Source organism: Myotis myotis, unplaced genomic scaffold, assembly GCF_014108235.1.
Source record: "Myotis myotis isolate mMyoMyo1 unplaced genomic scaffold, mMyoMyo1.p scaffold_m19_p_5, whole genome shotgun sequence".
NCBI lineage: Eukaryota > Metazoa > Chordata > Mammalia > Chiroptera > Vespertilionidae > Myotis > Myotis myotis.
Window position 1 is genome coordinate 103,147,117 of NW_023416357.1, and position 26,125 is coordinate 103,173,241.

Here is a 26,125-nt window from a genome sequence, read left to right on the forward strand (position 1 = left end):
GGAATAAAAAACAAACAAACAAAAAAAACAAACCCCGAATAGCTGCTGCGATCCTGAGAAAGAACAAAGCAGGAGGGATCTCAATACCAGATATCAAGCTGTATTACAAAGCCACTGTTCTCAAAACTGCCTGGTACTGGCACAAGAACAGACATATAGATCAATGGAATAGAAGAGAGAGCCCAGAAATCGGCCCAAACCAATATGCTCAATTAATATTTGACAAAGGAGGCAAGAACATACAATGGAGTCAAGACAGTCTTTTCAATAAATGGTGCTGGGAAATTTGGACAGACACATGCAAAAAAATGAAAATAGACCACCAACTACACCATACACAAAAATAAACTCAAAATGGATAAAGGACTTAAATGTAAGACGGGAAACCATAAGATTATTAGAGGAATCCACAGGTAGCAAAATTCAGATATGTGCCGAAGGAATTTCTTCACTGACACAGCTCCTAGGGCAATGGAAACTAAAGGGAAAAATAAACAAATGGGACTACATCAAAATAAAACCCTCTGCACAGCAAAAGAAACCATCAACAAAACAAGAAAACCCACTGCATGGGAGAACATATTTGCCAATGATATCTCCGATAAAGGTTTAATCTTCAACATTTATAGGGAACTCATACAACTTAACAAAAAGAAGATAAACAACCCAATCAAAAAAATGGGCAAAGGACCTAAATAGACACTTTTTGAAAGAGGGCATAATAAGGCTGAGAGACATGAAAACATGCTCAAAGTCACTAATCATCTGAGAGATGCAAATCAAATGACAATGAGGTACCATCTCACACCTGTCAGAATGGCAATCAACAAATCAACAAATGACAAATGCTGGCGAGGATGTGGAGAAAAAGGAACCCTCATTCACTGCTGGTGGGAATGCAAACTGGTGCAGCCACTGTGGAGAACAGTATGGAATTTCCTCAAAAAATGGAACTTCCATTTGACCCAGTGATCCCATTTCTAGGAATATATCCCAAGAAACCAGAAACACCAATCAGAAAGGATTTATGCATCCCTATGTTCATAGCAGCACAATTCACCATAGCTAAGATCTGGAAACAGCCTAAGTGCCCATCAGCAGATGAATGGATTAGAAAACTGTGGCACATCTACACAATGTAATACTATGCAGCTGTTAAAAGGAAAGAGCTCCTACCATTTGCAACAGCGTGGATGGAGCTGGAGAGCATTATGCTAAGTGAAATAAGCCAGTCAGAGAAAGATAACTATCACACGCTCTCACTCATTTGTGGATTATAATGACCAACATAAACTGATGAACAAAAACAGATGTAGAGACAGAGAAGCATCGATCAGATGCTCAAAACTCAGAGGGGAAGCAGGGGAGGGTGGGGCTGATGGCGAAAGATCAACCAACGGACTTGTATGCATGCATATAGGCATAAGTGATGGATGTGGACAAGAGGGGGTGAGGGTGAGGGCAGGATTGGGGGGATGAGAGGACATTGGGGGGATAAGGACACATTTGTAATATCTTATTCAATAAAGGGGGAAAAATAGAGCCAGAGAAAAAAAATATTTTAGAAGATAATAGAAGTAATCCTGTTATTTGCAGATTTTTAATATTGCCTATAACTTTTGTGATATTATACTATGTTAGCACAGTTTTGGTAATATTATATTTAAAATCTTTTTCTCTTGAAATATCAATGTTTTTTGCACGTAATATATTATATTTAAAATTATGTTTCTTGAAATGTTGTTTATTGCATAAAACATTATTATATTTAAAATCATCTTCCTTGAAATATTAATTTATTGCATGTAAAGGGCTAATTATTTTGTATCTAAAAAAAGAATGGACTGCATGTTCTAAGGATAAATATAATTTTGTTAACACTCATTTGTTGTGTACATAAGTGTTAACTGATAGTATCGAATGTATTTCTTAGTATGAATCATGCTTAGGAATAGTTAGAAAGCGGCTGGTTTGGATGTCTTTTTCAAATTTTGAAGGATGTTAAATAGCCTCCTTGGATAGCTTTGGGCACTGGTCTGATATTTTTTGCCCTCAGGGGAATGTGCAGCACGTTTTGGGGTCCGACCCAGAATAGAGGTTCCATCCCACTCAGTTGGCTGCATCCACCCCTACGCCGAATTGCTTGTTCTGCAGAGAAAATGCTCGTTCTGTGTGCGGTTTCAGCGTCTCCCGGCCGCCCGACCAGACTGGGGGCAGCAGAGCAAGGAAGGGCGCGAGCATCGGCCCCACTCACCTTCCTCGGGTACTTGTACGGGGCTGTCACTGCCTTCACGTGCTCCTGCAGCTCCTTGGCGAGCTGGTCCGGGTCATGGGACAGAAACTGTGGGGTCAGGACAATGAAGGCCTTCACCACCTGCAACGCAGAACCAGAGCCGGGGCTCAGGGTGAGTGCCACCCAGTTGCCTGGTTTAAAAAGTGTTTATGCAATGAATGGCAACGCAAGCTGACACCTGAGCCTTTGGAAAAGGACAAGGCCAGGTTCAAACCCAAATACTTCCATTTTCTCCTCTTTCCCTTACAAAATCACTTAACCTCAAATTCCTTCTCTGTGACCTGTGCAGAGTACAGGTTCATCCCAGGGAGCTGGACATGGTGGCCTGATGTTCAGATTCCATGAGATGATACACATAAAACACGCACCCAGTGTAACTTTATTATTACCCCCAGCATCATTATTTTCATCATCATTTTTACCACTAATGTATGTACAGTTCTGTGCCTGGAACCTTGTGGGCATTTAATAATTTTGGTAACTTATTGGTCTTATTGTTTTTCTTTTTTAAGTACTAGTTGATTATTTTTTTAAAAAATACGTTTGTATTGATTTCGGAGAGGAAAGGAGGGGGGAGATAGAAACATCAATGATGAGAGAGAATCATCATCCTGCTGCCTTCTGCAGGCCCCCTACTGGGGATCTAGCCTGCACCAGGGCATGTGTCTGGACAGGAATCAAACCTGGTTCCTGGGCTGACACTCAACCACTGAGCCACACAGGCTGGGCTGAACTTATTGCTTTTATATTGTTATTTATGTCCTTAAAATGCACAGGCCTTGTACAGAGTAGGTGTTCAATAAATCCAATGAATGCATTGGAAACAGAGTGCTCAGATTTCCATCCTGGCTCCACCACAGTGCAATCCGGGCAACTTATTTAACTTCTTTATCGTATCCCTTTGTCTATTAAAATGGTATAATAAGGAAGAGTCTCTAACTCAATAGGTTGTCGTGAGGGCTAAATGAGCCAGCTCACCCAGTAACTAGTCAGGATGTCACGGATGACGCCACAGTGCCTCCTGCTGCCCACATGGTGTAAGGGCGCTGCACACACCAACTGCTCTGGAAGTTTCCCTGCACCAGCCTTCCAGTGCCCACACGCAGACCCCATGACCTCCTGTCCTGCTCCTCACCTGTCCTCGGATCGGGTCCGGGCTGCTCACCACAGCTGACTCAGCCACCGCCGGATGCTCAGCCAGGGCGCTCTCCACCTCTGCCGGCCCAATGCGGTACCTGCGGGACCAAGGGTTCCTGCTCTGGGTCTGAGCAGATGCCAGGGCTGAAGTGACCCAGGCCCTCCAATCTCATGTTTGGGAGTCACAGCTTCCCTGGGCACAGAGGGCAACCTTCACGAGAGGCAGAGGCCTGTGAAAAGGCTCCGCAATGGGACCAGGATGTGAAGACCTGGGCATTCCAGGCTCAGATGCTCCCAGGTCTCCCCTCACTGCCTCTGGTGGGCGGGTGGGGGTGGAAGGCTGTCCTCCTGAGGCTGTGGGTGTGGCACAAGGAGCTTCCCAGCAGGACTCTTACTGTACTCTTGGGAGCCTCAGACTTGGTCTTAAACGTTTGGGTAAATTCTGTCTCACAACATCAGCATCTCATTTAGAAATTTAAAAAGTAAAGCAACTTAATTTCCCTGATGCATCCAAGGGAAGTTGTTACTGTGTCACTTTTTCTCCCTACATCACCTACGTGGCAGGGACAACAGATTGGGGGCCACACTACGTCGGTTCAAGTCTGGGCTTCTCCCTGCACTACCTTGGAAACTTTCAGCAACTTAGTTCACTGGTCAGTGACTCGTTCTCATCTATAAAATAGGCACAACTAATGGCATCTACTGGGTTAGGCAAAGCACAGAGGAGTGTACTTTCACACAATAAGTGCTCCATAAGCTTAGCTGCTGTTGTTGTTGTTCTGTGACATGTGTCCCATTAGAGGAACACAGAGAATAATTTCCCCCAACCAATGGGGACAGATATGGGCTCAAATAAGTCTCCCTTCCCAACCCTATATCCCCTCTTTAAATTGCACAGTGTCTACTGTGGTTGCACTTCCAGACCTTCTTGACCTTTATTTTGATGTTGGGGGAGATGCACAGATACCCCGGGCCAGGGCCCTGTAGACATGGCTGCAACAGGAATAGCCTGAGGGTCCCATCCCCAGTGCATGAAGCAACCTAGAGCTGCCAGGCCCCAGGTCAGCCACACCTACCCAGAGGCGTTGATGATGTCATCATCCCTCCCCAGGAACCAGATGTAGCCCTCTTCGTCAATAGTTACTTTGTCCCCAGTGTTGTAAAAGTCCCCACACTCCACTTTGGCTGTCTTCACTGGGTCATTCTGCAAAGAGAACATCGCTCTTATTGAAGGCAGTGAGGTTAGAGATGTTGAGCTGCAACCTGGGGCTCAGATCTGGGTTTGAATCCTGCTTCTCACGCCGCCAGGCACCTGTGCAACTTCTGTAATCTCTCTGAGTCTATTTGCTTTACATGCAAACACTCAGTGCATGCTACTGGTCAATTAATGCACAGAACACATTGACAACTGATATTAGTATAATACAGTAGCTGAACAGATGGAAGGTGTCAATAAACATTTGCTAAATGAATTTTCTTCCCTAAGTGCTATCTCATCTCATCCTCAAAGAAAGCTTGTGGCCCTGGCCAGTGTGGCTCAGTTGATTGAGCATCATCCCATGTACCGAAAGGTTGCCAGTTCACTTCCTGGTCAGGGCACATGCCCAGGTTGTGGGCTTAGTCCTTAGCAGAGAGCGTGGAGGAACCAGCTGGTCAATGTTTGATGAAATAATGGTGGAAAACTTCTCTAACTTGGTGGAGGAAAAAGTCACACAGGTTCAGGAGGCACAGAGAACCCCAAGCAAGAAGATCCCAAACAGGCCCATGCCCCGACACATCTTAATTAAAATGCCAAAAATTAAAGACTGAGAGAATCTTTTTTTAAAAAAAATACACATATATATATTTTTTGCCCTGACCAGTTTTGCTCAGTGGCTAGAGCGTCGGACTATGGACTTAAGAGTCCCAGGTTCGATTCTGGTCAAGGGCATGTACCTTGGTTGCAGGCACATCCCCAGTAGGGGGTGTGCAGGAGGCAGCTGATCCATGTTTCTCTCTCATGGATGTTTCTAACTCTCTCTCCCTCTCCCTTCCTCTCTTTAAAAAAATCAATAAAATATATTAAAAAGTATATATTTTTATTGGTTTCAGAGAGGAAGGGAGAGGGAGAGAGAGATAGAAACATCAATGATGAGAGAGAATCATTGATGGGCTGCCTCCTGCAAACCCCCCACGGGGGATTGAGCCCACAACCCGGGCATGTGCCCCTTGACCAGAATCAAACCTGGGACCCTTCAGTCCACAGGCTGACGCTCTATCCACTGAGCAAAGCCAGCCAGGGCAAGACTGAGAGAATCTTATACGCAGCAAGAGGAAAGCAAACTGTTACCTACAAAAGAGCTCCCATAAGGCTGACACCTGACTTCTCATCAGAAAATCTATAGGCCAGAAGGGAATGGCGTGAAGTACTCAAGGTAATGGAAAGCAAGGATCTGAAACCAAGATCACTATATGCAGCAAGGCTATCATTCAAAATAGACGGTCAAATAAAGAGCTTCCCAGACAAAAGAAAAAAAAAAAAAGCCAGAGGAGTACATCACCACCAAGCCAGCAATAGGGCAGTGGTTCTCAACCTTCTGGCCGTTTAAATACAGTGCCTCATGTTGTGACCCAACCATAAAATTATTTTCGTTGCTACTTCATAACTGTAATGTTGCTACTGTTATGAATCATAATGTAAATATCTGATATGCAGGATGGTCTTAGGCGACTCCTGTGAAAGGGTCGTTCAACCGCCAAAGGGGTCGCGACCCACAGGTTGAGAACCGCTGCTATAAGGACTGCTGTATTGAGAAGGAGAAACAGAGAGAAACCTACACACAGAGAATTAAAATGGCAATAAATAAATACCTATCAATAACCCTAAATATAAATCGATTAAATGGTCTAATCAAAAGGTATAGGATAACTGAATGGATACAAAAATATGAGCCAACTATATACTGTTTATAAGAGTCCCATCTCAGAACAAAAGACATACACAGGATGAGAGTGAAGGAATGGAAAAAAAATTTTCATGCAAATGAAAAGGGTAAAAAAAAAAGCTGGAGTAGCAATACTCATATCTGATAAAATAGACTTCAAAATGAAGGCCATCACAAAAGACAACCAAGATCACTACACAATACTAAAGGGATGGATCCAACCAGAGGATAGAACCCTGGTAAACATATACACACCCAATACGCACCTAAATATATTCCAAAAACTGCTAGAGGACTTTAACAGAGAGATTGACAACAATGCAGTCATAGCAGGAGACTTTAACACCTGCTGACTTCACTAGATAGATCTTCCAGACAAAAACGTGACAAGGAAACAGTGACTCTAAAGGACACACTGGATCAGATGGATTTAATTGACATTTATAGTGCCGGGAGCCGGTCCATGCTTGCTGTTTCAAGGGACCTGGCATATATGGCATACTGTTCTTAATATGTTTGCTCAACTTTTTGGCACTATGTGTTTTAACCAAGGTCTCTAAGAAAGGGTGTTTCCCCAGGTAGGGATTTTCCCCTGAAGTTAGGGAGGGAATAAAACCTCTTAACTAAGTGCCAGGCGGGTAATTAATCACTTTAACTATGAACAATCATGCTTAAGCTACATAATCTTTACTTCCTGGAATGGAGATAAGAAACGCCCTAACCTTTGTAATAGAGATTGATAGGATTGAATCAACTGGTATAAATACAGATGTAATAAGACAGCAAGACACAGAACTTAGAACACAGAACTTAGAACACAGAACTTAGAATACAGAACTTAGAACACAGGACTAAGAAGACAGAACCTACACAGAACTAGAGACAGAAGAACTTCGCTGGAGAGAACATGGCAAAAGATCCTGGACTGAACCTGACTACAGAAATGGGCAAGAGAACCTGACTAGAACCTGGTGACTGAACCTGGCTGGAGAACCTGGAGAACCTGGCTGGAGAACCTAGCAAGACAACATGGACACAGAACCTGGCTGGAGATCCTAAGCAGAACCTCTCTGGAGATCCAGACCAGAACTTGGCTGGAGATCCTGGCTGGAGATCCTGGCTAGGCTGCTGATCAACTGAACACTGTCTCCGTGCCCTTCCTTCTTCGCCGACTCCGTCTACGCCTTTGGGAACCCCTGGACCTGCTGGGGTTGGACCCCGGCATCTGGCGCCCGAACAGGGACCCCGAGGTAAGCCCCACTCTCGGGATGGATAGGACTCCACCGTAGGAAGAGGGTGGATAGTCTTCGCCGACTCCGTCCACACCTTTGGGAAGCCCTGGAACAGGATTCCCCTAGGTAAGCCCCCCCCTCATTGAGAACCCCCACACTCGGGATGGATAGAACTCCACCAGGGTACTGCAGACCCCCCTACAGAGGATAAGTAGGGTAAGAAGGTGGATAGTACAGAACTTAGATTGAGAAGATGTGCCATACTGAGTCCAAAGAAAGAAGACTCTGTATTGATTCTTAGATTGAGAAGATGTGCCATACTGAGTCCAAAGAAAGAAGACTCTGTATTGATCTTTACATTAAGAAGATGTGCCATACTGAGTCTAAAGGAAAAAGACTCTGTATTGATCTTTTAACACATATGCTTGCTAGCAGAGGAATTAAGGTTACTCCCAGTCAGACAGAACGTTTTATTTAAGAAGTATGTCCATGCTTTTCTGAGGAAGGAAAGGTAAATGTAAAGGCATGGGAGGAGGTAGGCCCAAGGAGCCTTATCCTTAACCCCACTGCAGCCTTTCCACCCCGGGAAAGTGCAGGATTGGCAAGCTCTCCCTGGGGTGATAGATCAGGACTCAGGTAATAGCGGAAAGCGCCAATCCTACTCTTAAAATGGATACAAGAGAGCATTTGGGGTTTTGTTTTTTTTTAATGCCTGGCTTTTAAAAAATAAAAAAGGGGGAATTTGCCGGGAGCCGGTCCATGCTTGCTGTTTCAAGGGACCTGGCATATATGGCATACTGTTCTTAATATGTTTGCTCAACTTTTTGGCACTATGTGTTTTAACCAAGGTCTCTAAGAAAGGGTGTTTCCCCAGGTAGGGATTTTCCCCTGAAGTTAGGGAGAGAATAAAACCTCTTAACTAAGTGCCAGGCGGGTAATTAATCACTTTAACTATGAACAATCATGCTTAAGCTACATAATCTTTACTTCCTGGAATGGAGATAAGAAACGCCCTAACCTTTGTAATAGAGATTGATAGGATTGAATCAACTGGTATAAATACAGATGTAATAAGACAGCAAGACACAGAACTTAGAACACAGAACTTAGAACACAGAACTTAGAATACAGAACTTAGAACACAGGACTAAGAAGACAGAACCTACACAGAACTAGAGACAGAAGAACTTCGCTGGAGAGAACATGGCAAAAGATCCTGGACTGAACCTGACTACAGAAATGGGCAAGAGAACCTGACTAGAACCTGGTGACTGAACCTGGCTGGAGAACCTGGAGAACCTGGCTGGAGAACCTAGCAAGACAACATGGACACAGAACCTGGCTGGAGATCCTAAGCAGAACCTCTCTGGAGATCCAGACCAGAACTTGGCTGGAGATCCTGGCTGGAGATCCTGGCTAGGCTGCTGATCAACTGAACACTGTCTCCGTGCCCTTCCTTCTTCGCCGACTCCGTCTACGCCTTTGGGAACCCCTGGACCTGCTGGGGTTGGACCCCGGCATTATAGAACATTTCACCCCAAAGCAGCAGAATATACATTCTTCTCAAATGCACATGGATCATTCACAAAGATAGACCACATGTTAGGACACAAAACTAATCTCTACAAGTTCAAGAAGCTAGAAATCATATCAAGCAACTTCTCATATCACAGTGGAATGAAATTAGAAATCAAATACAGTAAAAACACCCCAAAACATTGAAACACATGGAGGCTAAATAGCATGTTATTAAACAAAGAATGGGTTACCGACGACATCAAGAAATAAATTTAAAAAACCTTCCTGGAAACAAATGAAAATGAATACACAACAACCCCAAATCTCTGAGACACAGCAAAAGCAGTCCTGAGAGGGAAGTTCATAGCACTACAGGCATACCACAAAAAACAAACAAAAAAATTAACAATAAACTATTTAACCCTTCAAATTAAAGAACTAGAAAGAGGACAACAAGAAAAGCCGGAGTAAGTAGAAGGAAGGAAATAATAAAGATTAGAGCAGAAATAAATAACATAGAGACAAAAACACAATACAAAAAAATCAATGAAACCAAGAGCTGGTTCTTTGAAAGGATAAAGAAAATTGATGAATGGTTTAACCAGTGTTTTTTACTGTTGATTGATAGTATCACATGAGGAGCAGCGCCCCCTGGAGGCCAGAGTGATGACAACAGTGAAACCAGGAGAGAGCCTCTGATGGCTGTTCTTTGGGAGAAAGGAGGTGGAATCTGAGATCAATTTCAGGTGTGCCCACCCTTCCAGGGCCCATCTTGGAAGCTGAGAATTTCCTGAGTGGCCTCTACTACCCTGGGAGGGATAGGGGTTATCGGGGCAGTTTCCTTAGAACCCATCACAGGTCTGTAATCCCTGGATTTCCCATTAGGCCTTGGGGCTGAAAGACATGGGTTTGAATCTTAGATCTGCCATTTATTTGTCATGGGAAACCCATGACTCCTAAGGTCTGCAAGTGGTGTGTCTGAGAAGTGGAGGAGGGGAGGCCTCAGGAGGCTCCGGACAGTGACTAGGTTTGTTCACACCCTGTTGGTAAACTGGATGGTAGCATGTGAACCCAGCGGAAGCTGGCATTCTTTTTTATTTTTATTTAAAAAAAATATATTTTATTGATTTTTTTAAAGAGAAGAAGGGAGAGGGATAGAGTTAGAAATATCGATGAGAGAGAAACATCGACCAGCTGCCTCCTGCACGCCCCCCACTGGGGATGTGCCCGCAACCAAGGTACATGTCCCTGACCGGAATCGAACATGGGACCCTTGAGTCTGCAGGCCGATGCTCTATCCACTGAGCCAAACCAGCTAGGGCACAAAGCTGGCATTCTTAATCATCAGCCCCAAGTCCGATCATCCCGAAGCCAGGCTTTCCTACCCCCGTGGTTGGCAAACTGCGGCTCACGAGCCATATGCGGCTCTTTGGCCCCTTGAGTGTGGCTCTTCCTAAGCCTTAGGAGTACCCTAATTAAGTTATTAACCATGTACCTACCTATATAGTTTAAGTTTAAAAAATTTGGCTCTCAAAAGAAATTTCAATCATTGTACTGTTGATATTTGGTTCCGTTGACTAATGAGTTTGCCGACCACTGGCCTACCCCATCAGTGCCACATGGGTTAGGAGGGGAAAGGCTGTGAGCTTTGGGGGAACTGGACCTGGCTTCACTGAACTGGGGCACATAACGGAGATGGGGGGGTCTCAGGATGCAGAGTTGAGTCACCTCCCTTCTCGCTGCAGGGGTGCTCAGGCCAGGGAGCGGCAGGCAGGGTGCCCTCACCTCATACAACATGAACAGGCCGATGGGCTTGGTGGGCTTGATCCTGATGCCAAGGTTGCCCTCAGTGTTGGGCGGCAGGACGTTGCCCTCGTCGTCGATGACCTGGAGCAAGAGGTGTGTGAGTCCCCCTGCAGGGCTCCCAGCACTCCTGCCCACCCAAGCTCTGCCTGGCTTATGCGTGTGACACCAGTGGGGACCATGGGGAGGTCCCTGGCAGAAAACAGGACGAAGCTGTCAAGTCTTTGAAATCAGCAAGTCACACGTGTGTTTGTTTCCTGGTACGTGGACGTCGCATGTGTCTTCAAGCTACAAAACAGGGTCAGGACAAGCTAAAAGCCCCGGCGGGAGGACAGAGCTGCCGGCGCTCCTCCAGGTCCCGTGTGCCACGGCTGTGTGCGGCCTCGGCTGGGAGTACTGAAACCTCCCAGGAAATCAGAGGGAACAAGGAGGAGAGGAGGAAGGACACTGCGGGCAGGGGGCACGGCTGCTTCTGCCGCCTGGTGTCACACGGGGTCTGTTCCCAGCTGAGCCCTCAGTGCTCCCTGGCCCCGCCTTTAGCACCAAACCTGGACGTCGAAGGGTGGGATGGCTTTCCCCATGGAACCGGGCTTGACCTGTGATCCCCGGAGAGTGCCGCAAGTCAATCCCTGTGCACAAAAGGAAGAGAATACCAGTGGTCAAAGGGTGCAGGCGGATCACAGAGCAGCAAGAACCACACACAGCACACCTGCTCGCAGGGGTCATGGGTCGCTGCTCACAGAGCCTGTGGGGAGCTGGGAGCTCTGCATCCTCGGCCACAGGGTCCCGTGGGGAGGCCAAGAAAGGAGCAAAGGGCTGAGCGCGGGGCTGTGGGCGGGTTGTGGGTGGGGGAGTGCCCGCTGCACGCCAGGCTTGTGTCCATTTGACCAACACTTACTCAAGACTGCACCTGGCAGGATCCCTGCCCCATATGCCCTCGGGGCTGTGCTGAAATCACTTAGGTTGCTCCTCTGCCAACCCTCCCACCCCATTGCCCTCCTGGTGACCTCTGCCTCCTTCCTGGTTCTCTGAAGCTACATCTGTCCTAGAGGGAAGCCTTCACAGTCAGGCAGATAAGTGGCCTCCATCAGAGGGGCCGGGCGGGCACCCCCTCTCAGAGCCTGGGGGGTGGGAAGCTGCACAGGCCACACCCATGAGCTCACCTGGCTCCTCAGGGCAACCAGCCAGACTCAGGCCCCAGGAGAAGGCCTGGGTGACCCACCTTCGGTGGTATTTTCCCCCCATTTCTGTTGTCGCCAACAGGGCATTGTACTGACTTTTGTGGGTGTTTCCCTCCATAGAAAACAAGCGTCTGAGCATGGAGACGGCCCCTTGGGCTCTGCACCCCTGACACCTGGCGCACGACCCCCCACATCAGAGAGGACAGGGGGCCGGCCCTGGGGGATGTGCAGGCTGGGCACAGCCTGGGGGTGAACACACCCCTTCCCCTCCCCTCGCCACCACCCGCAGGGTCAGCATTCTGCTCCCAGTTTGGACACTGGGAAGCCCAGCTTCTGGCGGTCCCACCTATGCCCATGGGCTTGAAGCTGCCATGGGCGATGCTCAGAGGAACTGACACCTGAGCTCCTGGGAGAGGAAGGCCTCCCTCTCCAAGCTGCTGCTCACACTTCAGGACACGGAATCGCCCACAGGTGAGCGAGCAGGTTGCAAGGGCTTTGGGAAATGAGGCTCCAGGCAGCGAGGAGGGAGTATTCTGTGGCTTCAAGCAAAGGGACTGGGGTTATGGGTGTAGCATGTGCTTCTCTGTTCAAAAGTGAACTGGCAGCCATGCAAGGTCAGGCCTCGAGCGTTCACATTTCTCAGGCCTGGAAGCAGACCGCTTAACTAAAATAAAACATTTTTTAAAAAAAACAACAACAGACCGTCAGACAAATAAGTGAATTAGGACCAAAAGAGCCTGCCCTACAGGTCCTGAGAGGGGGTGACTCTGTGAGCTGAGGGGATAGTGGGAGGCGGGGAGACTGGCTGTGTCAGCATCAGGGGGTTGAAGATGCCAGCACAGCAGACTCCACAGCCTGCCCACTGCGTGCTCAGTGACACCTTGGGGGTGACAGTGTGTGTGTACGTGTGTGTGCGTGTGTGCGTGTGTGCGTGCACGTGTGTGTGTCGTGCGTGTGTGTGCGTGTGTGTGTGTGTGTGTGTGTGTGTGTGTGTGTGTGTGTGTTTGTGAGATGCCTGTGCTCCCTCCTCCCCTCCTGCTCGTGTCCCACAATCAAACCTGTGTGCTGTCCTCATACACACCCAGAGGTGAGCTTCAGGGCCCAGCTCCTGCCTGGCCCTGTGGCTGCTGCTTAGGGAGGGAGGGTGACGTGGGCAGCACTCTCAGGCGGGGCCTCTGTGAGGCAGGAGGCGCCTCCATTGCCATCGCTCCTCCCGGCTCCCCTGATCCCAGGGACCCAGCCCCTGTCCTCAGACCCTTTGGAAAGTTTTCTCCAATAGTCGTCAGCACACTGAGGTCTTGACAAGTCAAAGACTGTGTGTGAATCCTCTCTCTGCAAACTTTTGGGGCCCATCAGCCTGGAACTCCAGAGCAGCCCTCTGCTGGCTGTGCGCACAGTGGGGCCTGTGCACATGCTCTGGCAGATTCAGCTCCTCTGCTGGGCTGGGTGGCCCAGAGGGGCCTGTCCACCTACTGTTTCCGACTGTCCGTAGACCTGGTGGACCAGAAGACCCGTTCGTTGTCTCCACTTCTCTTGCTCCTCCGGCAGCATGGCCTCCCCGCCAGTAGTGCAATGCTCCAGAGTGGGGAACCTGAGGCTTGGGGGAGACAAGGTGTCCACAGAGCTTCAGAGCAGACATCTGACCAACTCCTCCCACATCTCTCCTGTTACTCAGAGTCAGGAGCGGTGGACAAGGGGCTGGTTTCATTAGGGATGTCTTCCTCACTCATCTGGAGCCTTCTCCAAAGTAGGTAAAATAAGCAGAGTCTCCAGTGGAGTCATTAGCGATGCCCTGATTGGATTTTTACTGGGTTTGGACCAAGTTTATCATCTGAGGAATGTTGCAAAAAGTGGCTGTCATATGAGGTTTGAAATAAAGATAGAGGCAGACTCCAAGGGCATGCTGGGATGGAGGCTATATGAATAAAAGCAAGTTGTATTTCAGAGTTAGCTTCATAGTGTAGTTGTTCAACTCCTTGAAATTTTAAATCCATGCCTAAAACTTATTAGGTCTTGTTTTTGAAGCAGCAATTTCCATTTTAGAGTCTTTAAAATATACATAAGTTTAATCTCCAATATTTACAGGGAACTCATACAACTTAACAAAAGGAAGGTAAACAATCCAATCAAAAAAATGGGCAAAGGACCTAAATAGACACTTTTCAAAAGAGGACATTCAGAAAGCCAAGAGACATATGAAAACATGCTCCAAGTCACTAATCATCTGAGAGATGCAAATCAAAACAACAATGAGGTACCATCTCACACCTGTCAGACTGGCTATCATCAACAAATCAACAAATGGCAAGTGCTGGAGAGGATGCGGAGAAAAGGGAACATTCATGCACTGCTGGTGGGAATGCAGACTGGTGCAGCCACTATGGAAGACAGTATGGAGTTTCCTCAAAAAGTTAAAAATGGGACTCCCATTTGACCCCATGATCCCACTTCTAGGACTATATCCCAAGAAATCAGAAACACCAATCAGAAAGGATTTATGCACCCCTATGTTCATAGCAGCACAATTCACCATAGCTAAGATCTGGAAACAGCCTAAATGCCCCTCAGCAGATGAATGGATTAGAAAATGGTGGTACATCTACACGATGGAATACTATGCTGCTGTAGAAAAGGAATTCTTACCATTTGCAATAGCATGGATGGAACTGGAGAGCATTATGCTAAGTGAAATACGCCAGTCAATGAAAGAAAAATACCACATGATCTCACTCATTTATGGATAATAAAGACAATTATAAACTGATGAACAAAAATAGATACAGAGGCAGAGCAGCATCGAACAGACTGTCAAACTACAGTGGGAAGGCCGGGGATGGTTTGGGGGCGGGAGGGGGGATGGTAAGAGATCAACCGAAGGACTTGTTTGCATGCATATAAGCATAACCAATGGACACAAGACAGTGGGGGGACGGGGGGGAGGGAGGTAGGGGACTCCGGGAAAATGTCAAGGGGGGGGGTGGAAAGAAACATATGTAATACTCTTTGTAATACTTTAAGCAATAATAAATAAATAAATAAATAAATAAATAAATAAATAAAATGTCCACAAGTTAAAAAAAATTTATACATAAGTGCCCATTAGATTCAAAGACAAGATTAGCTCAAAATTAATCTACAAACACAGGAAAATACAAAAATAAAACTATAGCAAAATGACACTACAACCATCAGATTGGTAAAAATTAAAGACTCCGACAAGAACAAATGAGGGAATCCTGCCTCCCTGCTAGTGGGCCCACAGGGCTATGCGATACTTTGGAAAATGGATGGTAGGATGCAGTGTCACTGTGACTCAGCAATTTCTCCTAGAAAGACCCCCACACAAATGAGTGCTGATGTGCACAGGGTGAATGTGCAAGAACAGCGTTAGTCATCAGCAGCCCTCGAATGAAAATCACTCAAACGTCCATTAGTGGTAGAACGGATTGAAAACAATGTGGACTTTTTATAAAGTGGGATGTTATACAGCAATAAAAGTTAGCTACAGCAACATGATGCAACATGGGCACATCTTAGAAATAGAATGTTGTAAAAAGAAGCCAGACATTACAGAATAATATGATTGCAAAGCTCACAAGCAACTAAAAGAGACTAATATTTCCTTAGGAGGGAAACTACAAGTGGTGGGGGGAGGGGGAGGGGAGAAAAACACACACAAGTCAGTGGACACCATAAAAATCAGGACAGTGAGTCCCTGTAGGGAGTTGGAGAGGTCTGAGTAGGTCACTGGGGGCTGGTGATGTTCTCTTATTGTGTCTTGAATGAGTGGTTACATATTAGTTTAATTTTCAACAATTTCTTAATCTACAAATTTATGTCTTATGTATTTTTCTGTGTGCTTGTTATTTCACAATTAAAACGTTTAAAAAAGAAAAAAGGTCATAATGATGCAAGGCTCACTGTTTCATTTGGATCTGAGTCTTGCTTAATTGATTAATTAGACTGGCTGATAATTATCGCTACCAGCATTTCACACACACACACACACACACCCCACACTAGCTCTCACTGTCCTCAAAGAACCAGAGTTAAAACAGTCAGAGTGTTACCATCCTTGGCTGGTGATTGAAAGAAACAGAGCCAGTGGAGAGGCTGACAATGTGGAGCACAGGCTGCTGGGAAGCAGAGGCCTGTTTGCTTCACCAGGAAGCTCCAGTTTCACACCCAAGAAATGGCAGCACAGTCCCCCCCAAGGGGATTAACACCCTCCCTCCCCCCTCTAGGTTGGGATTGTGTGTGAGAGGGGGCACAGGGGAGGTCAGGAACTTCCCAGTAAAGTCAAAATGGCGCAGGGGGAGGTGTGGGACCACAGAGGCTGTCAGTCTAACCTGGGAAAGATCGTTGGCTAGGGGTGGGCCCAGTGCATGCCCCTGGAATCTTGGGAAGTTAGTGGGTTGTTTTAAAAAAGCTCCTGGTTGAGACCCGGGGGGTAATGCTGGCTCTCTCTCTTGCCTGGGAACCCAGTGGCCCAATTTGTTCCTGTCCCCTCCCGCCCAGGAGCAAAGGACCGTCCAGGTCTGGAGGCCACAGGAAGGATCATGAAGCAGAACCTCCGGGCATTGGCCTTTGCCTTGGCCTGTTGAAGAGGAGACTGGACTTTTTCCAGGGCAGGGCCCAGAGAGATGGGGCATTGGGAAGCCGGGAGGAGAACTCTATTGATGTTACCTAACAAATAAACCACGTTTCCACATCGCAGTCTCCCGGGCGTCGATCCTTGGGATTCTTTCCTCCCAACCCCGTGGAAGAGCCTGTTCCCCACCGACAAGACCACAGTGAAATAGAATCCTTAAAATCCTACCCAAAGATTGTGATTACAACAAGCTATGTCTACATACCTGCCAAAATTCTCCTGCAGAATCATTCGATATACAGAGGGCGCAGCAATGCACTGGGTGATGGGGTATTTAAAGAGTGTCTAAAAAGTGAGCAGAGAAAATTTTATATTTATAGTTAAGATGAAAAACACTGGCCAATTATTACCATTCTTTTGTTGTTGTTGGTGGTAACTCTATTTTTTAAATTATTTCCATTTTAATTCTGATTTCCCTTCTAGGAGAGCACATTTATTCAGGATGTGCTCATGACAATAATAGCAACTGTTACCAGTTCCTGAGTGTTTTCAGGTACAGGCCTCAGGGCTAAGCACTTTATATACTTTGCCTGTATCACCTCAATATTCCCAACAATTTTATGAGGTAGTAATTATTAAAACTCCCATCGTACAGGTGAGGAGACTGAGTCAGAGAGCTAAGGTTACCTCTAACAATGTTAAAGGTGTGAAAAGGAACCATCCTATTCCAAGGGCTCTGGTTTTAAACACTTCAATAAATTCACATGCACACACCAGCTACCCAGCCCTGGAGGAGCCAGGAGACCTGAGATTGTTCTGGTTGCTTTAATTTCTCAAAATGTGTATTCTGGGAGATTCACTGACTGATTCAATGTCTCACATTTGAGACCCCCAGAGCCCAGGTTCTATCACCCTAATGGGCTTCTTTGTTACATACTCTCTTCTCAGCAGGGGCCAGCTTTTTCGCCTGAAGCATGAGTTTCTCCAGGAGTTTGTTCACACTGAGAGATTAGTCCTCTTACCTCCACAATGACCTTAGGGTCAAACTGGGGCAGATGGTGGATGAAGACTGTAGACCCTGCTGTCCATGGTTCAAAAACGGCTCCCATGACAGCCAATATCCAGCCTGGATCTGACAGGCACCAGAAGACATCAGAGGCCTTCAGCTGCAGTAATTTCCTGCTGACTCCAAAATACAGTGGCCTCAGCTTTGTAACCACAGTTGCATTCCCGGTCAAGGCACATGCCCGGGTTGTGGGCACCATCTCTAATCATTGATGTTTCTATCTCTTTTTCCTCTCCCTTCCTCTCTGAAACCAATTAAATGTAATTTTAAAAAGTGCAAGTTTGAGTCCTGCACAGTCATTCATTAAAAAAATAATAAAAAGTAATAATAATCAATGGGGGAAAAATATCCTCAGGTGAGGATTAACAAAAAATAAAATAACAGAAACAGCTGGTAGATGGATAATTGAATCCAGGGGCTACTCAGCTAGGTCTGAAGCATTTCTCCACCCTACTCTTACTGTTTCTGAGGGACCTCTGTGTGCATAACTCCTTGAGAAAAACTCAACTCTCCCATGAGAAGCTGTGGCTTTGAAGAGCTCTTCTATTAGTAGGGAGGGGCCTGGAGAGCCATTCACACTCCCTGTTCCCATCTCTCTGAGGGCTGTGGCACACCCACAGGAAATTACACGCTAGGGACCTCTGATCTGAGCTTCAGACCCAACTGCCCACTGAGCATCTCTTCTGGGACGTCTCTCGGGCATCTCAAACCCAGAGCATCCTAATCTCTCCTGCCTCCCGGGACTAATTCTTCTCCAGTGCTCTCTGTGTTTCAGTGAATGTCATTACTGCCCAAGCTCAAAACCTGGGAGTCCACCTTGACTCTCCAGCCCCTCCTCCCTCCCTCATCTAGCCAGCACACCCTCCCATTCTAGCTCCTAAAATCTCAGACTTCTTAACTTCCTTCATGTCCCCAGCACCTTGTCCAAGCCACCACCATCTTGCACCTAAATTATTCTAAGACCCTCTAACAGGTCTTTCTAAATCTATTCTTTGTTTCCAAGCCAATCTCCACCCTGCAGCCACAGTGATTTTTTCAAAATACAAATTGGATTAGTTCTCTCCCTTGTTAACAACCTTACAATACCGCCCACTGTTTTCCCAATAAGCTCAATCTCTACACCAAAGTCCCCACGACCCTGTGTGCTATGACCCCACTCACTCTCTCAGCTCCTCCCATCTGTGCCTCCCTGACACCCTGAGCAGCAGCTGCTCTCAAATCTCTGTAGTTCTATGAGTGCTACTTGTTATATCTTTGTGCGTTTGTTTGTGTTGTTCTGACTACACAGAACCCCCCCTTCTCTCCACCCCATGCCTTCAGGATTTTTTTTTGTTTAGTGTTATTGTCAGCACAGATACCCAGTGTCCACAAGACACCTTCTCTGCCCTCTGGTCTGGTTAATAAGGTACAAATTATATAGAACTAGGTGGAGAGGAAGAGGTAGGAGGGAGAAGATTGGTTTAATTGATTAAATGATTAACCCAAGGCTATGTCTTCAGCCTCTACAATTATTTATTTTAGGTTAAAGGCAGTGGCCTGGTTCCAGGTATTACTTCTCTCAAATGGCTCATGATTGGGAAACTCCACCTATGCATCTGTTCACTTCACATAGCTAGAACTTTCTGTCCTCCTCTCAGCAAACCTGGATGGAACCAGTGACAAAGACACATGGTTTGTCATTTGTGCAGCTTGCAGAATGCCTGCTGCCTCCACCCACGTTCCCCCCACACCTGTGAAGGTGCTCAGGCAGGACCCCCTTGTCACTGGGAGGCTTCTGTCAACACACACTTAGAAGTCCAGACCTTCGCCTCGGAGACCCTCAGTGGTCTGAACCAAAGAGAGCAGAAGGGAGAAGCAGGATGGACTCAGTTCTACTTAGAGCACCTTTCCCAACACACACACACACACACACACACACACACACACACACACACACACCCCTTGCCCCAGACTGTGACCCAGCCTCTAAGTTGCTGCCCTCTTTCCTACCTTGAAGGGAAGGAGTGTCGCAAGGAAAGTCCATGGCTGTGCTTTGCCATCTTGGGGAAGCCGGTGGTGCCGCTGGTAAAGAAGATGACCATTGGGTCCGTGGTCTTTGACTTAATACAGGTGTGATCTGGGGATGCTGATCTACAAAGGGATTGAACAGAAAAGGAGAGAAGTCAGGTCTCCTGGCTCCACCCTCAGGGTCAGCAAACGACACAACATGAGGCTCAAAGTCAGAAACCTGGTTTGCTTGTATAGATTTTAGAGAGAGGAAGGGAGAGAGACAGACAGACAGACAGACAGACAGACAGACAGACAGAGAGAAACATGGATTTTCTGTTCCACTTATTTATGCTTTCATTGGTGGATTCTTGTATGTGCCCTGAACAGGGACCAAACCCACAACCTTGGCACTGTAACCAACGGAGTACCTGGCCCAGGCAGAAACTGGGGTTTTGTAACACTGGAGGAAGAACTGGTCTCCAGGTCTGAAGCATCAAACAGAGTTTATGGGTGACTTAGGTAAGAGGACTGACATTTCTTCTTTTTAAAAATGGGGAAAACACAGCCCGTTTTTTAAATGAAGAAATGTCAGTCCTCTTACCCAAGCAATCCTAGGAGGTTACTATGCCCAACTTGTCATGCTCTCTTTGTGGATGAGGAAACTGAGGCTCAGAGAGGTTAGGTAACTTGCCTGAAGACACACAGCCAGCAATTGGCAGAGCCAGGGTTCAAACCCGGTGTGATGCATAGACTGTCCTCATACTCACACTGCTAAGCTTCTTTTCACACAAACTAAGTTTACAGGAATTTCACTCCATAACCTTGGTGATAAGAGGCAGGGTGAGCGGGGGGAGAGGAGTGGAGAAAGCAAGGGAGAGTGAAAGAAGATAGAATCAGTGGGCCTTGATTCCTGGGAGCTTCTACACAGTCTCCAGGGCCTGCGATGATTGGGTTTGTGAGGTTCCTCTGTTGTTCAAAGAAACTGAAGATCGCCCAAATGCTGGAGGGAACAGTGGCTCTTGCTGAGAAATGATACCATCATGACTCTGGGCAATTTAAAGGATTTTTCAACAGTATTACTTTTTGAAATACGTTTTATTGATTTCTGAGAGGAAGGAAGAGGTAGAGAGAGGTAGAAACATCAATGATGAGAGAGACTCATTGATTGGCAGCCTCCCACATGCCCCCCCCCCCCACCTTGCTTGGAGCCTGCAACCTGAGCATGTGGCCTGACTAGGAATGGAACCTCGACCTCCTGGTTTATAGGTCAATGCTCAGCCACTGAGCCATGTGGGCCAGGCAACAGTATTATTTATTTAAGTTTGTTTTTTGAACTCTCTGACTTTATTTGTTTATTCAAATTATAAAAGGAAGTTTATCTAGAAAGCCACAGAGGTAGTAGAAGTGAGCCAGCTGGGCTGCATTGGCTCAGGAAACAAGTTTGGGGCAGAAAAAAAGGCCCTTGGAGTTGAGGAGAGAGAAAAGCAAAGGTAGCACCAGGGGAAGGCCAGGGTGTGCTCCCTGGAGAGAGAGCCCCAACTCTCAGACCTTAGAGTCCACCAGAAGGTATGACTTCACTGTGTTTGCCTTTTGGGGTTGAATAACATTTTACTTTAAAAACAGAAGGGTTACTTCAAGAAAACAAACCCAGTGCAACTTATCTATACTAATAATAGAGGAATATGAAAATTGTCCAGGATGCCATCACTTTAACAGTAACAACCAAACAGCAGGCTGAGTGGGACGACAAGGCCAGCAGGGGGGTTAGTGAGGGACGACCAAACGACTGAACAGCAGGCTATGTGGACGACCATGTTGGCAGCGGGGTATTTGGGGGGACCAGGCTTCCAGGGGAGGCAGTGAGGGGCAACCAGGCCGGCAGCGGGAGGCAGTTGGGAATGACCAGGCCGACGGGGGTGTGGTCAGTTAGGGGCAACCAGGCTGTCAGAGAGGGGCAGTTGGGGGTGAGAAGGCCAGCACGGGGGCCAGTAATGGGCGACCAGGCAGGCAGGGGGACAGTTAGGGGCAACCAGGCCATGGGGGGGCAGTTGGGGGTGACCAGGCCAGCAGAGAGGGACATTTGGGGTGACCAGGCCAGCATGGGGGGCAGTAAGGTGTGACCAGGTCGGTGGGAGGGGGCAGTTAGGGGCCACCAGGCTGGCATGGTGGTCAGTTGGGGGTGACCAGGTCATCAGGAGGGGCAGTTAGGGGCGACCAGGCCGCGGGAGTTGGGAGGGGGGCAGTTGGGGGCGATCAGGCTGGCAGGCAGAGGTGGTTAGGGGTTATTAGGCTGGCAGAGGGGGCAATTGGGGGCAATCAGGGAGGCAGGCAGGTAAGCAGTTAGGAGCCAGCGGTCCCGGATTATGAGGGATGTCCAATTGCCGGTTTAGGCCTGGGATCAGGCCTAAACCGGCAGTCGTACATTCCCCTGAGGGGTCCCAGATTTAAGAGGATGCAGGCTGAGCTGAGGGGACCATGAGAGAAGCATAGAAGTGCAATGTCCTGATATTACAGATGAAGCAACCTTGGCTAAGAGAGGGGCAGGAAGCAGCCCAGGGTCACACAGCAGGTCAGGGACACAGCTGGGAGGAGGTCTCTGGAGCCAGGCCTGGTGAGCTTCCTACCACCAGCTGTCTGTCTACAGCGCTTGGGTGCGGAGGGCCTTCTCCCACCGTTCCTCAGAGAGCACCTCCGTCAGACCCGAAACTCACTGAATCAGAGATCGGAAGTCCAGCCACCCCTCCCGGCCGTGGTCAGACACCAGGAGCTTGGTTTTCAGAGCGGGACACTCAGACGCCACAGAGTCCACCTCCGGGGCAAGCGCATCTGTGGTCACGATGCTGTGGGCATTGGACTGCTTTAGTCGGTAGAGGATGTCCTTGGCCTTCATCTGGGTTGTCCCTGGCATGAAGATAATCCCTGGGGATGAGAAAGAAATTATCTGTTTCGTTTCCTCTTTCACAACCTTGGGCTTCAGGCCTGGCTTATCAGCATAGAAATCCCCTAACCTCTTGGTATGCAAAGACCCACAGTATCGCCCTGACTGGTTTGGCTCAGTGTAGAGAGCGTCGGCCTGTGGACTGAAGGGCTCCAGGTTCGATTCTGGTCAAGGGCATGTACCTTAGTTTCGGGCACATCCCCAGTAGGGGGTCTGCAGGAGGCAGCTGATCAATGTTTCTAACTCTCTACCCCCATCCCTTCCTCTCCGTAAAAAATCAATAAAATATATTTTTTAAAAAGACCCGCAGTATCAGCACCACCAAGCCACACCCCAAACCTACCGAATCAGAACCTGCATTTTTAAAAATTTTGTTTAAAATACATTTTTATTGATTTCAGATAGGAAGGGAGAGGGAGAGAGATAGAAACATCAGTCATGAGAGAGAATCATTGATCAGCTGCCTGCTGCACACACCCACACTGGGGACCGAGTCTACAACCCCGGGCACGTGCCCCAACTGGGAATTGAACCATGACCTCCTGGTTCATAGGTCAATGGGCAAACACTGAGCCAAGGCAACAGGGCCAGAACCTGCATTTTAACAGGACCTCCAAGTGATTCCCATGCACATTAAAACTTGAAACGCCTGCCCTCAACCTGTCTGCTCTAGCTGGGTGCAGCCAGTACACAGCTGGGTCCTACTTTGCAAGAGTTTACATGGGACCTGGGAGCACAGATGCAAGGAGGACAGAGTCTCTGACATCAGGAAGAGCTGCATCCCAGCCCCTGCCTTTCTGCTCCCACCCCCTTCTCTCATCCCTGTGTCATTGGGAATCCCTTCTTTCCTTCATCCCTCACATCCAAATGAACCACATTGTCCCTTGTACCTTCCTACCTTCCCTCGCATCTGCTGTCACCAACAATTATTTCAAATATTTGTGTGCACCTATTGGATTCTAATCTCCCCACCAGATGCCTTGCCTTGAACTTCTGTGTTATTACCTGGATAAGTTCCCCAGAGCATCGACGTTCCCCCAGCATTTCCTGTTGTTAGGACTAGAAGGCAATACAACCCTTGACAGCCATTTGGAAGCTTCCCGCCACAGGAGAACAAAGACCAGGAAATGATTGCCGGGCACCAGGAATCAGTCCATGTAAGGAACTGGAACTGTCCTGAAGCCCCCTGATCCCACACCTGCATTCCATCCCCATTCCAAGCCCACCAGCTCAGCCCCCAAACCCACTGACAACAAGAGATTCCCACCCGTGACTGCACATAAGGATGAAGCTCCTGCTCCTGGGTGCCCACCAGCCCCTTGGTTCCTGGCTGTGCAGCCCTTCCCTTTGGATATCCCACCCCCAACTTCCTTTTCCTTAAATAAACCCAGTTTTCTTTCATCACTTCTGAGATGGCCATTTAGCCTGCCTGCCCACCACGTTCACCTTCACTTCCCTTCACTAACACCTGTGTCCTCTCTCCAGGAAAACAGCAGCTCCCCATTCTGGCACTGAAGACGCTGCCCACGCTCCATCTTTCTCTCCCGCACCTCTGTTCTCTATTTCAAAATGGCCATTCACATGGGCAACTCCTGACTCTAAGCCTTTGCATGTGCTAAGCCCGTTCTTGGAATTCCCTTTCTCTGCTTCTACTCCTCTTTACCTATGCTTTTCCCAGAGGGCTCAGCTCACGTCTTGGGTTTCTCATGGGCCATCTCTTAGCTCTACAGGTGACAAGGCTTTTTTATGCTTCCTCTAGTGTTGCTATTAACATTTGATTCCACAAGAACTAGATGGATTAGTCCACTATTTTATGAGGAAAAAAGAGAGGGAATATATAAGCAAGAGCATGAACAGACTGTCGTGTAAACATGTGATTTAACTGAAGTGATTAAAAAAAATCCATGAGTCCCATTCTGATTCTAAATTAGATAGATAGATAGATAGATAGATAGATAGATAGATAGATAGATAAGCAATTAAAAGAGAAAGGGAAATATCTCCAGAAGAATGCTAACTAATGAATGTAGAGGGGTGATATAAACAGAAAATCCTCATATAAAACCACCATAATAATATTCAACTCAGTCAAGAATCATCAGGGGATACTCAAACCACAGGGTGAAAGACAGTGGGCGAGCAGGATAGTCACTAGTCTCATATGTGTTACCCCACAGACTACTTACGAGTCAGGAAGAGAAAAGGTGCCCTGAAAAAGTTGAATACCACCCTTCTATTGAGATAAACAGTATCCCTGATGGAAGAGAAAACAACTGCATAGACCCCTCCTGTGATGCACCGACAAAGACACACTGTCCTCCCAGCGCTCCTGCTAAGATGTTTTAAGATGAATATAATCATGAAGCGAGAGAGTGAAATACCAATTTGTGTGCACCTCCTGCAAAGCAACTGGCTTAGACACTTCAAAATGTCATCGCCGTGCAGAAAAGGCTAGAGAGCCCTTCTAGATTAAAGGAGACTGAGAAGACGTGACACCTAAATGCAATGCATGATCCTCAATTGGATTTTGGACTTAAAGAAAGAAATGGCTGTCAAGGACGTGATGAAGGCAATTGGGGAATGTTGACTATGGTTAGCTATCAGGTAACACATATTGTACCAATGTCGGACTTCTTGTTTGATAAGCCTGCTCTGGTGATGGTGAAGGAAATGTCTGGGGTCCAGTGTTTATGGGTATTTACATGGTATTTATGGGTGCCACAATGTCTGCAACTGACTCTTTACTAACTCAGTGGGGGCTCCAATATGGTAAAAGGTTCACAGTTGATGAATTTCAAAAAAGTAATAATGTCTGAGACTGTGCAAGAGAAAGTGTGTGTGTGTGTGTGTGTGTGTGTGTGTGTGTGTGTGTGTGTGTGTGACATTGCATTTGAGCATATGTGAGGGTGAGGGAGAGAGTGAGGGATAAAAGGTAAAATATGTGAGGGAGTCTGAGAGAGAAAACGACTGTGAAGAAGAAAGAATGTAGGGAAGAGGAAGCACCTAGTGTTCCAGGACCAGTTGGCTCCAGGACATCCCTAAGGTCTCTACGGGTCTCTGAGTCACTGACCTGTTCGGATGCAGCCCATGGCCACCAGCCACCACTCAGGCACTCGAGGCAGAATCAAGGCGAGACGGTCTCCCTGCTGCAGGCCACAGGTCTGCGTGAAGACGTTGGCTGCGCGGCAGGTGAAGTCTGTCAGCTCTCTGAAACTCCACTTCACTTCGTTTCCTTGGCTGTTCACCCACCACAGGGCTGGGTTGGGGCCTCGTTTGCCTTCCTGGTCAAGATCACACACCATGTGTTACTTCCTGCTTCAGAGGAAAAGGGCACTTATTTCCCCAATTCACTGTCACAGTCACATTCCAGTGTGAGCATAGCTCAGGAACCAAGACCCCATTTTATTTTATTTATTACTAGAGGCCTGGTGCACAAAAATTTGTGCACTCGGG

At 47.3% G+C, this 26,125-nt stretch overlaps 1 protein-coding gene across 3 annotated transcripts in view; it reads right to left on the reverse strand.

The window, feature by feature from the left end:
* Window positions 1-26,125, reverse strand: part of LOC118656328 (acyl-coenzyme A synthetase ACSM1, mitochondrial-like) — a 50,703-nt gene that overhangs the window by 15,606 nt on the left and 8,972 nt on the right. For 2 of the 3 annotated variants that reach the window (XM_036309547.1, XM_036309546.1), the window contains exons 3-13: window positions 25,743-25,953; window positions 22,446-22,653; window positions 19,735-19,875; window positions 17,702-17,861; window positions 16,945-17,024; window positions 13,562-13,685; window positions 11,456-11,536; window positions 10,890-10,991; window positions 4,507-4,634; window positions 3,429-3,528; window positions 2,255-2,374 (exon numbers count right to left, since the gene is read on the reverse strand). In XM_036309547.1, the coding sequence (XP_036165440.1) occupies window positions 2,255-2,374; window positions 3,429-3,528; window positions 4,507-4,634; window positions 10,890-10,991; window positions 11,456-11,536; window positions 13,562-13,685; window positions 16,945-17,024; window positions 17,702-17,861; window positions 19,735-19,875; window positions 22,446-22,653; window positions 25,743-25,953 (1,455 nt within the window). The remainder of the gene's footprint in view (window positions 1-2,254; window positions 2,375-3,428; window positions 3,529-4,506; window positions 4,635-10,889; window positions 10,992-11,455; window positions 11,537-13,561; window positions 13,686-16,944; window positions 17,025-17,701; window positions 17,862-19,734; window positions 19,876-22,445; window positions 22,654-25,742; window positions 25,954-26,125) is intronic. The other variant, XM_036309548.1, reaches the window with a different exon arrangement.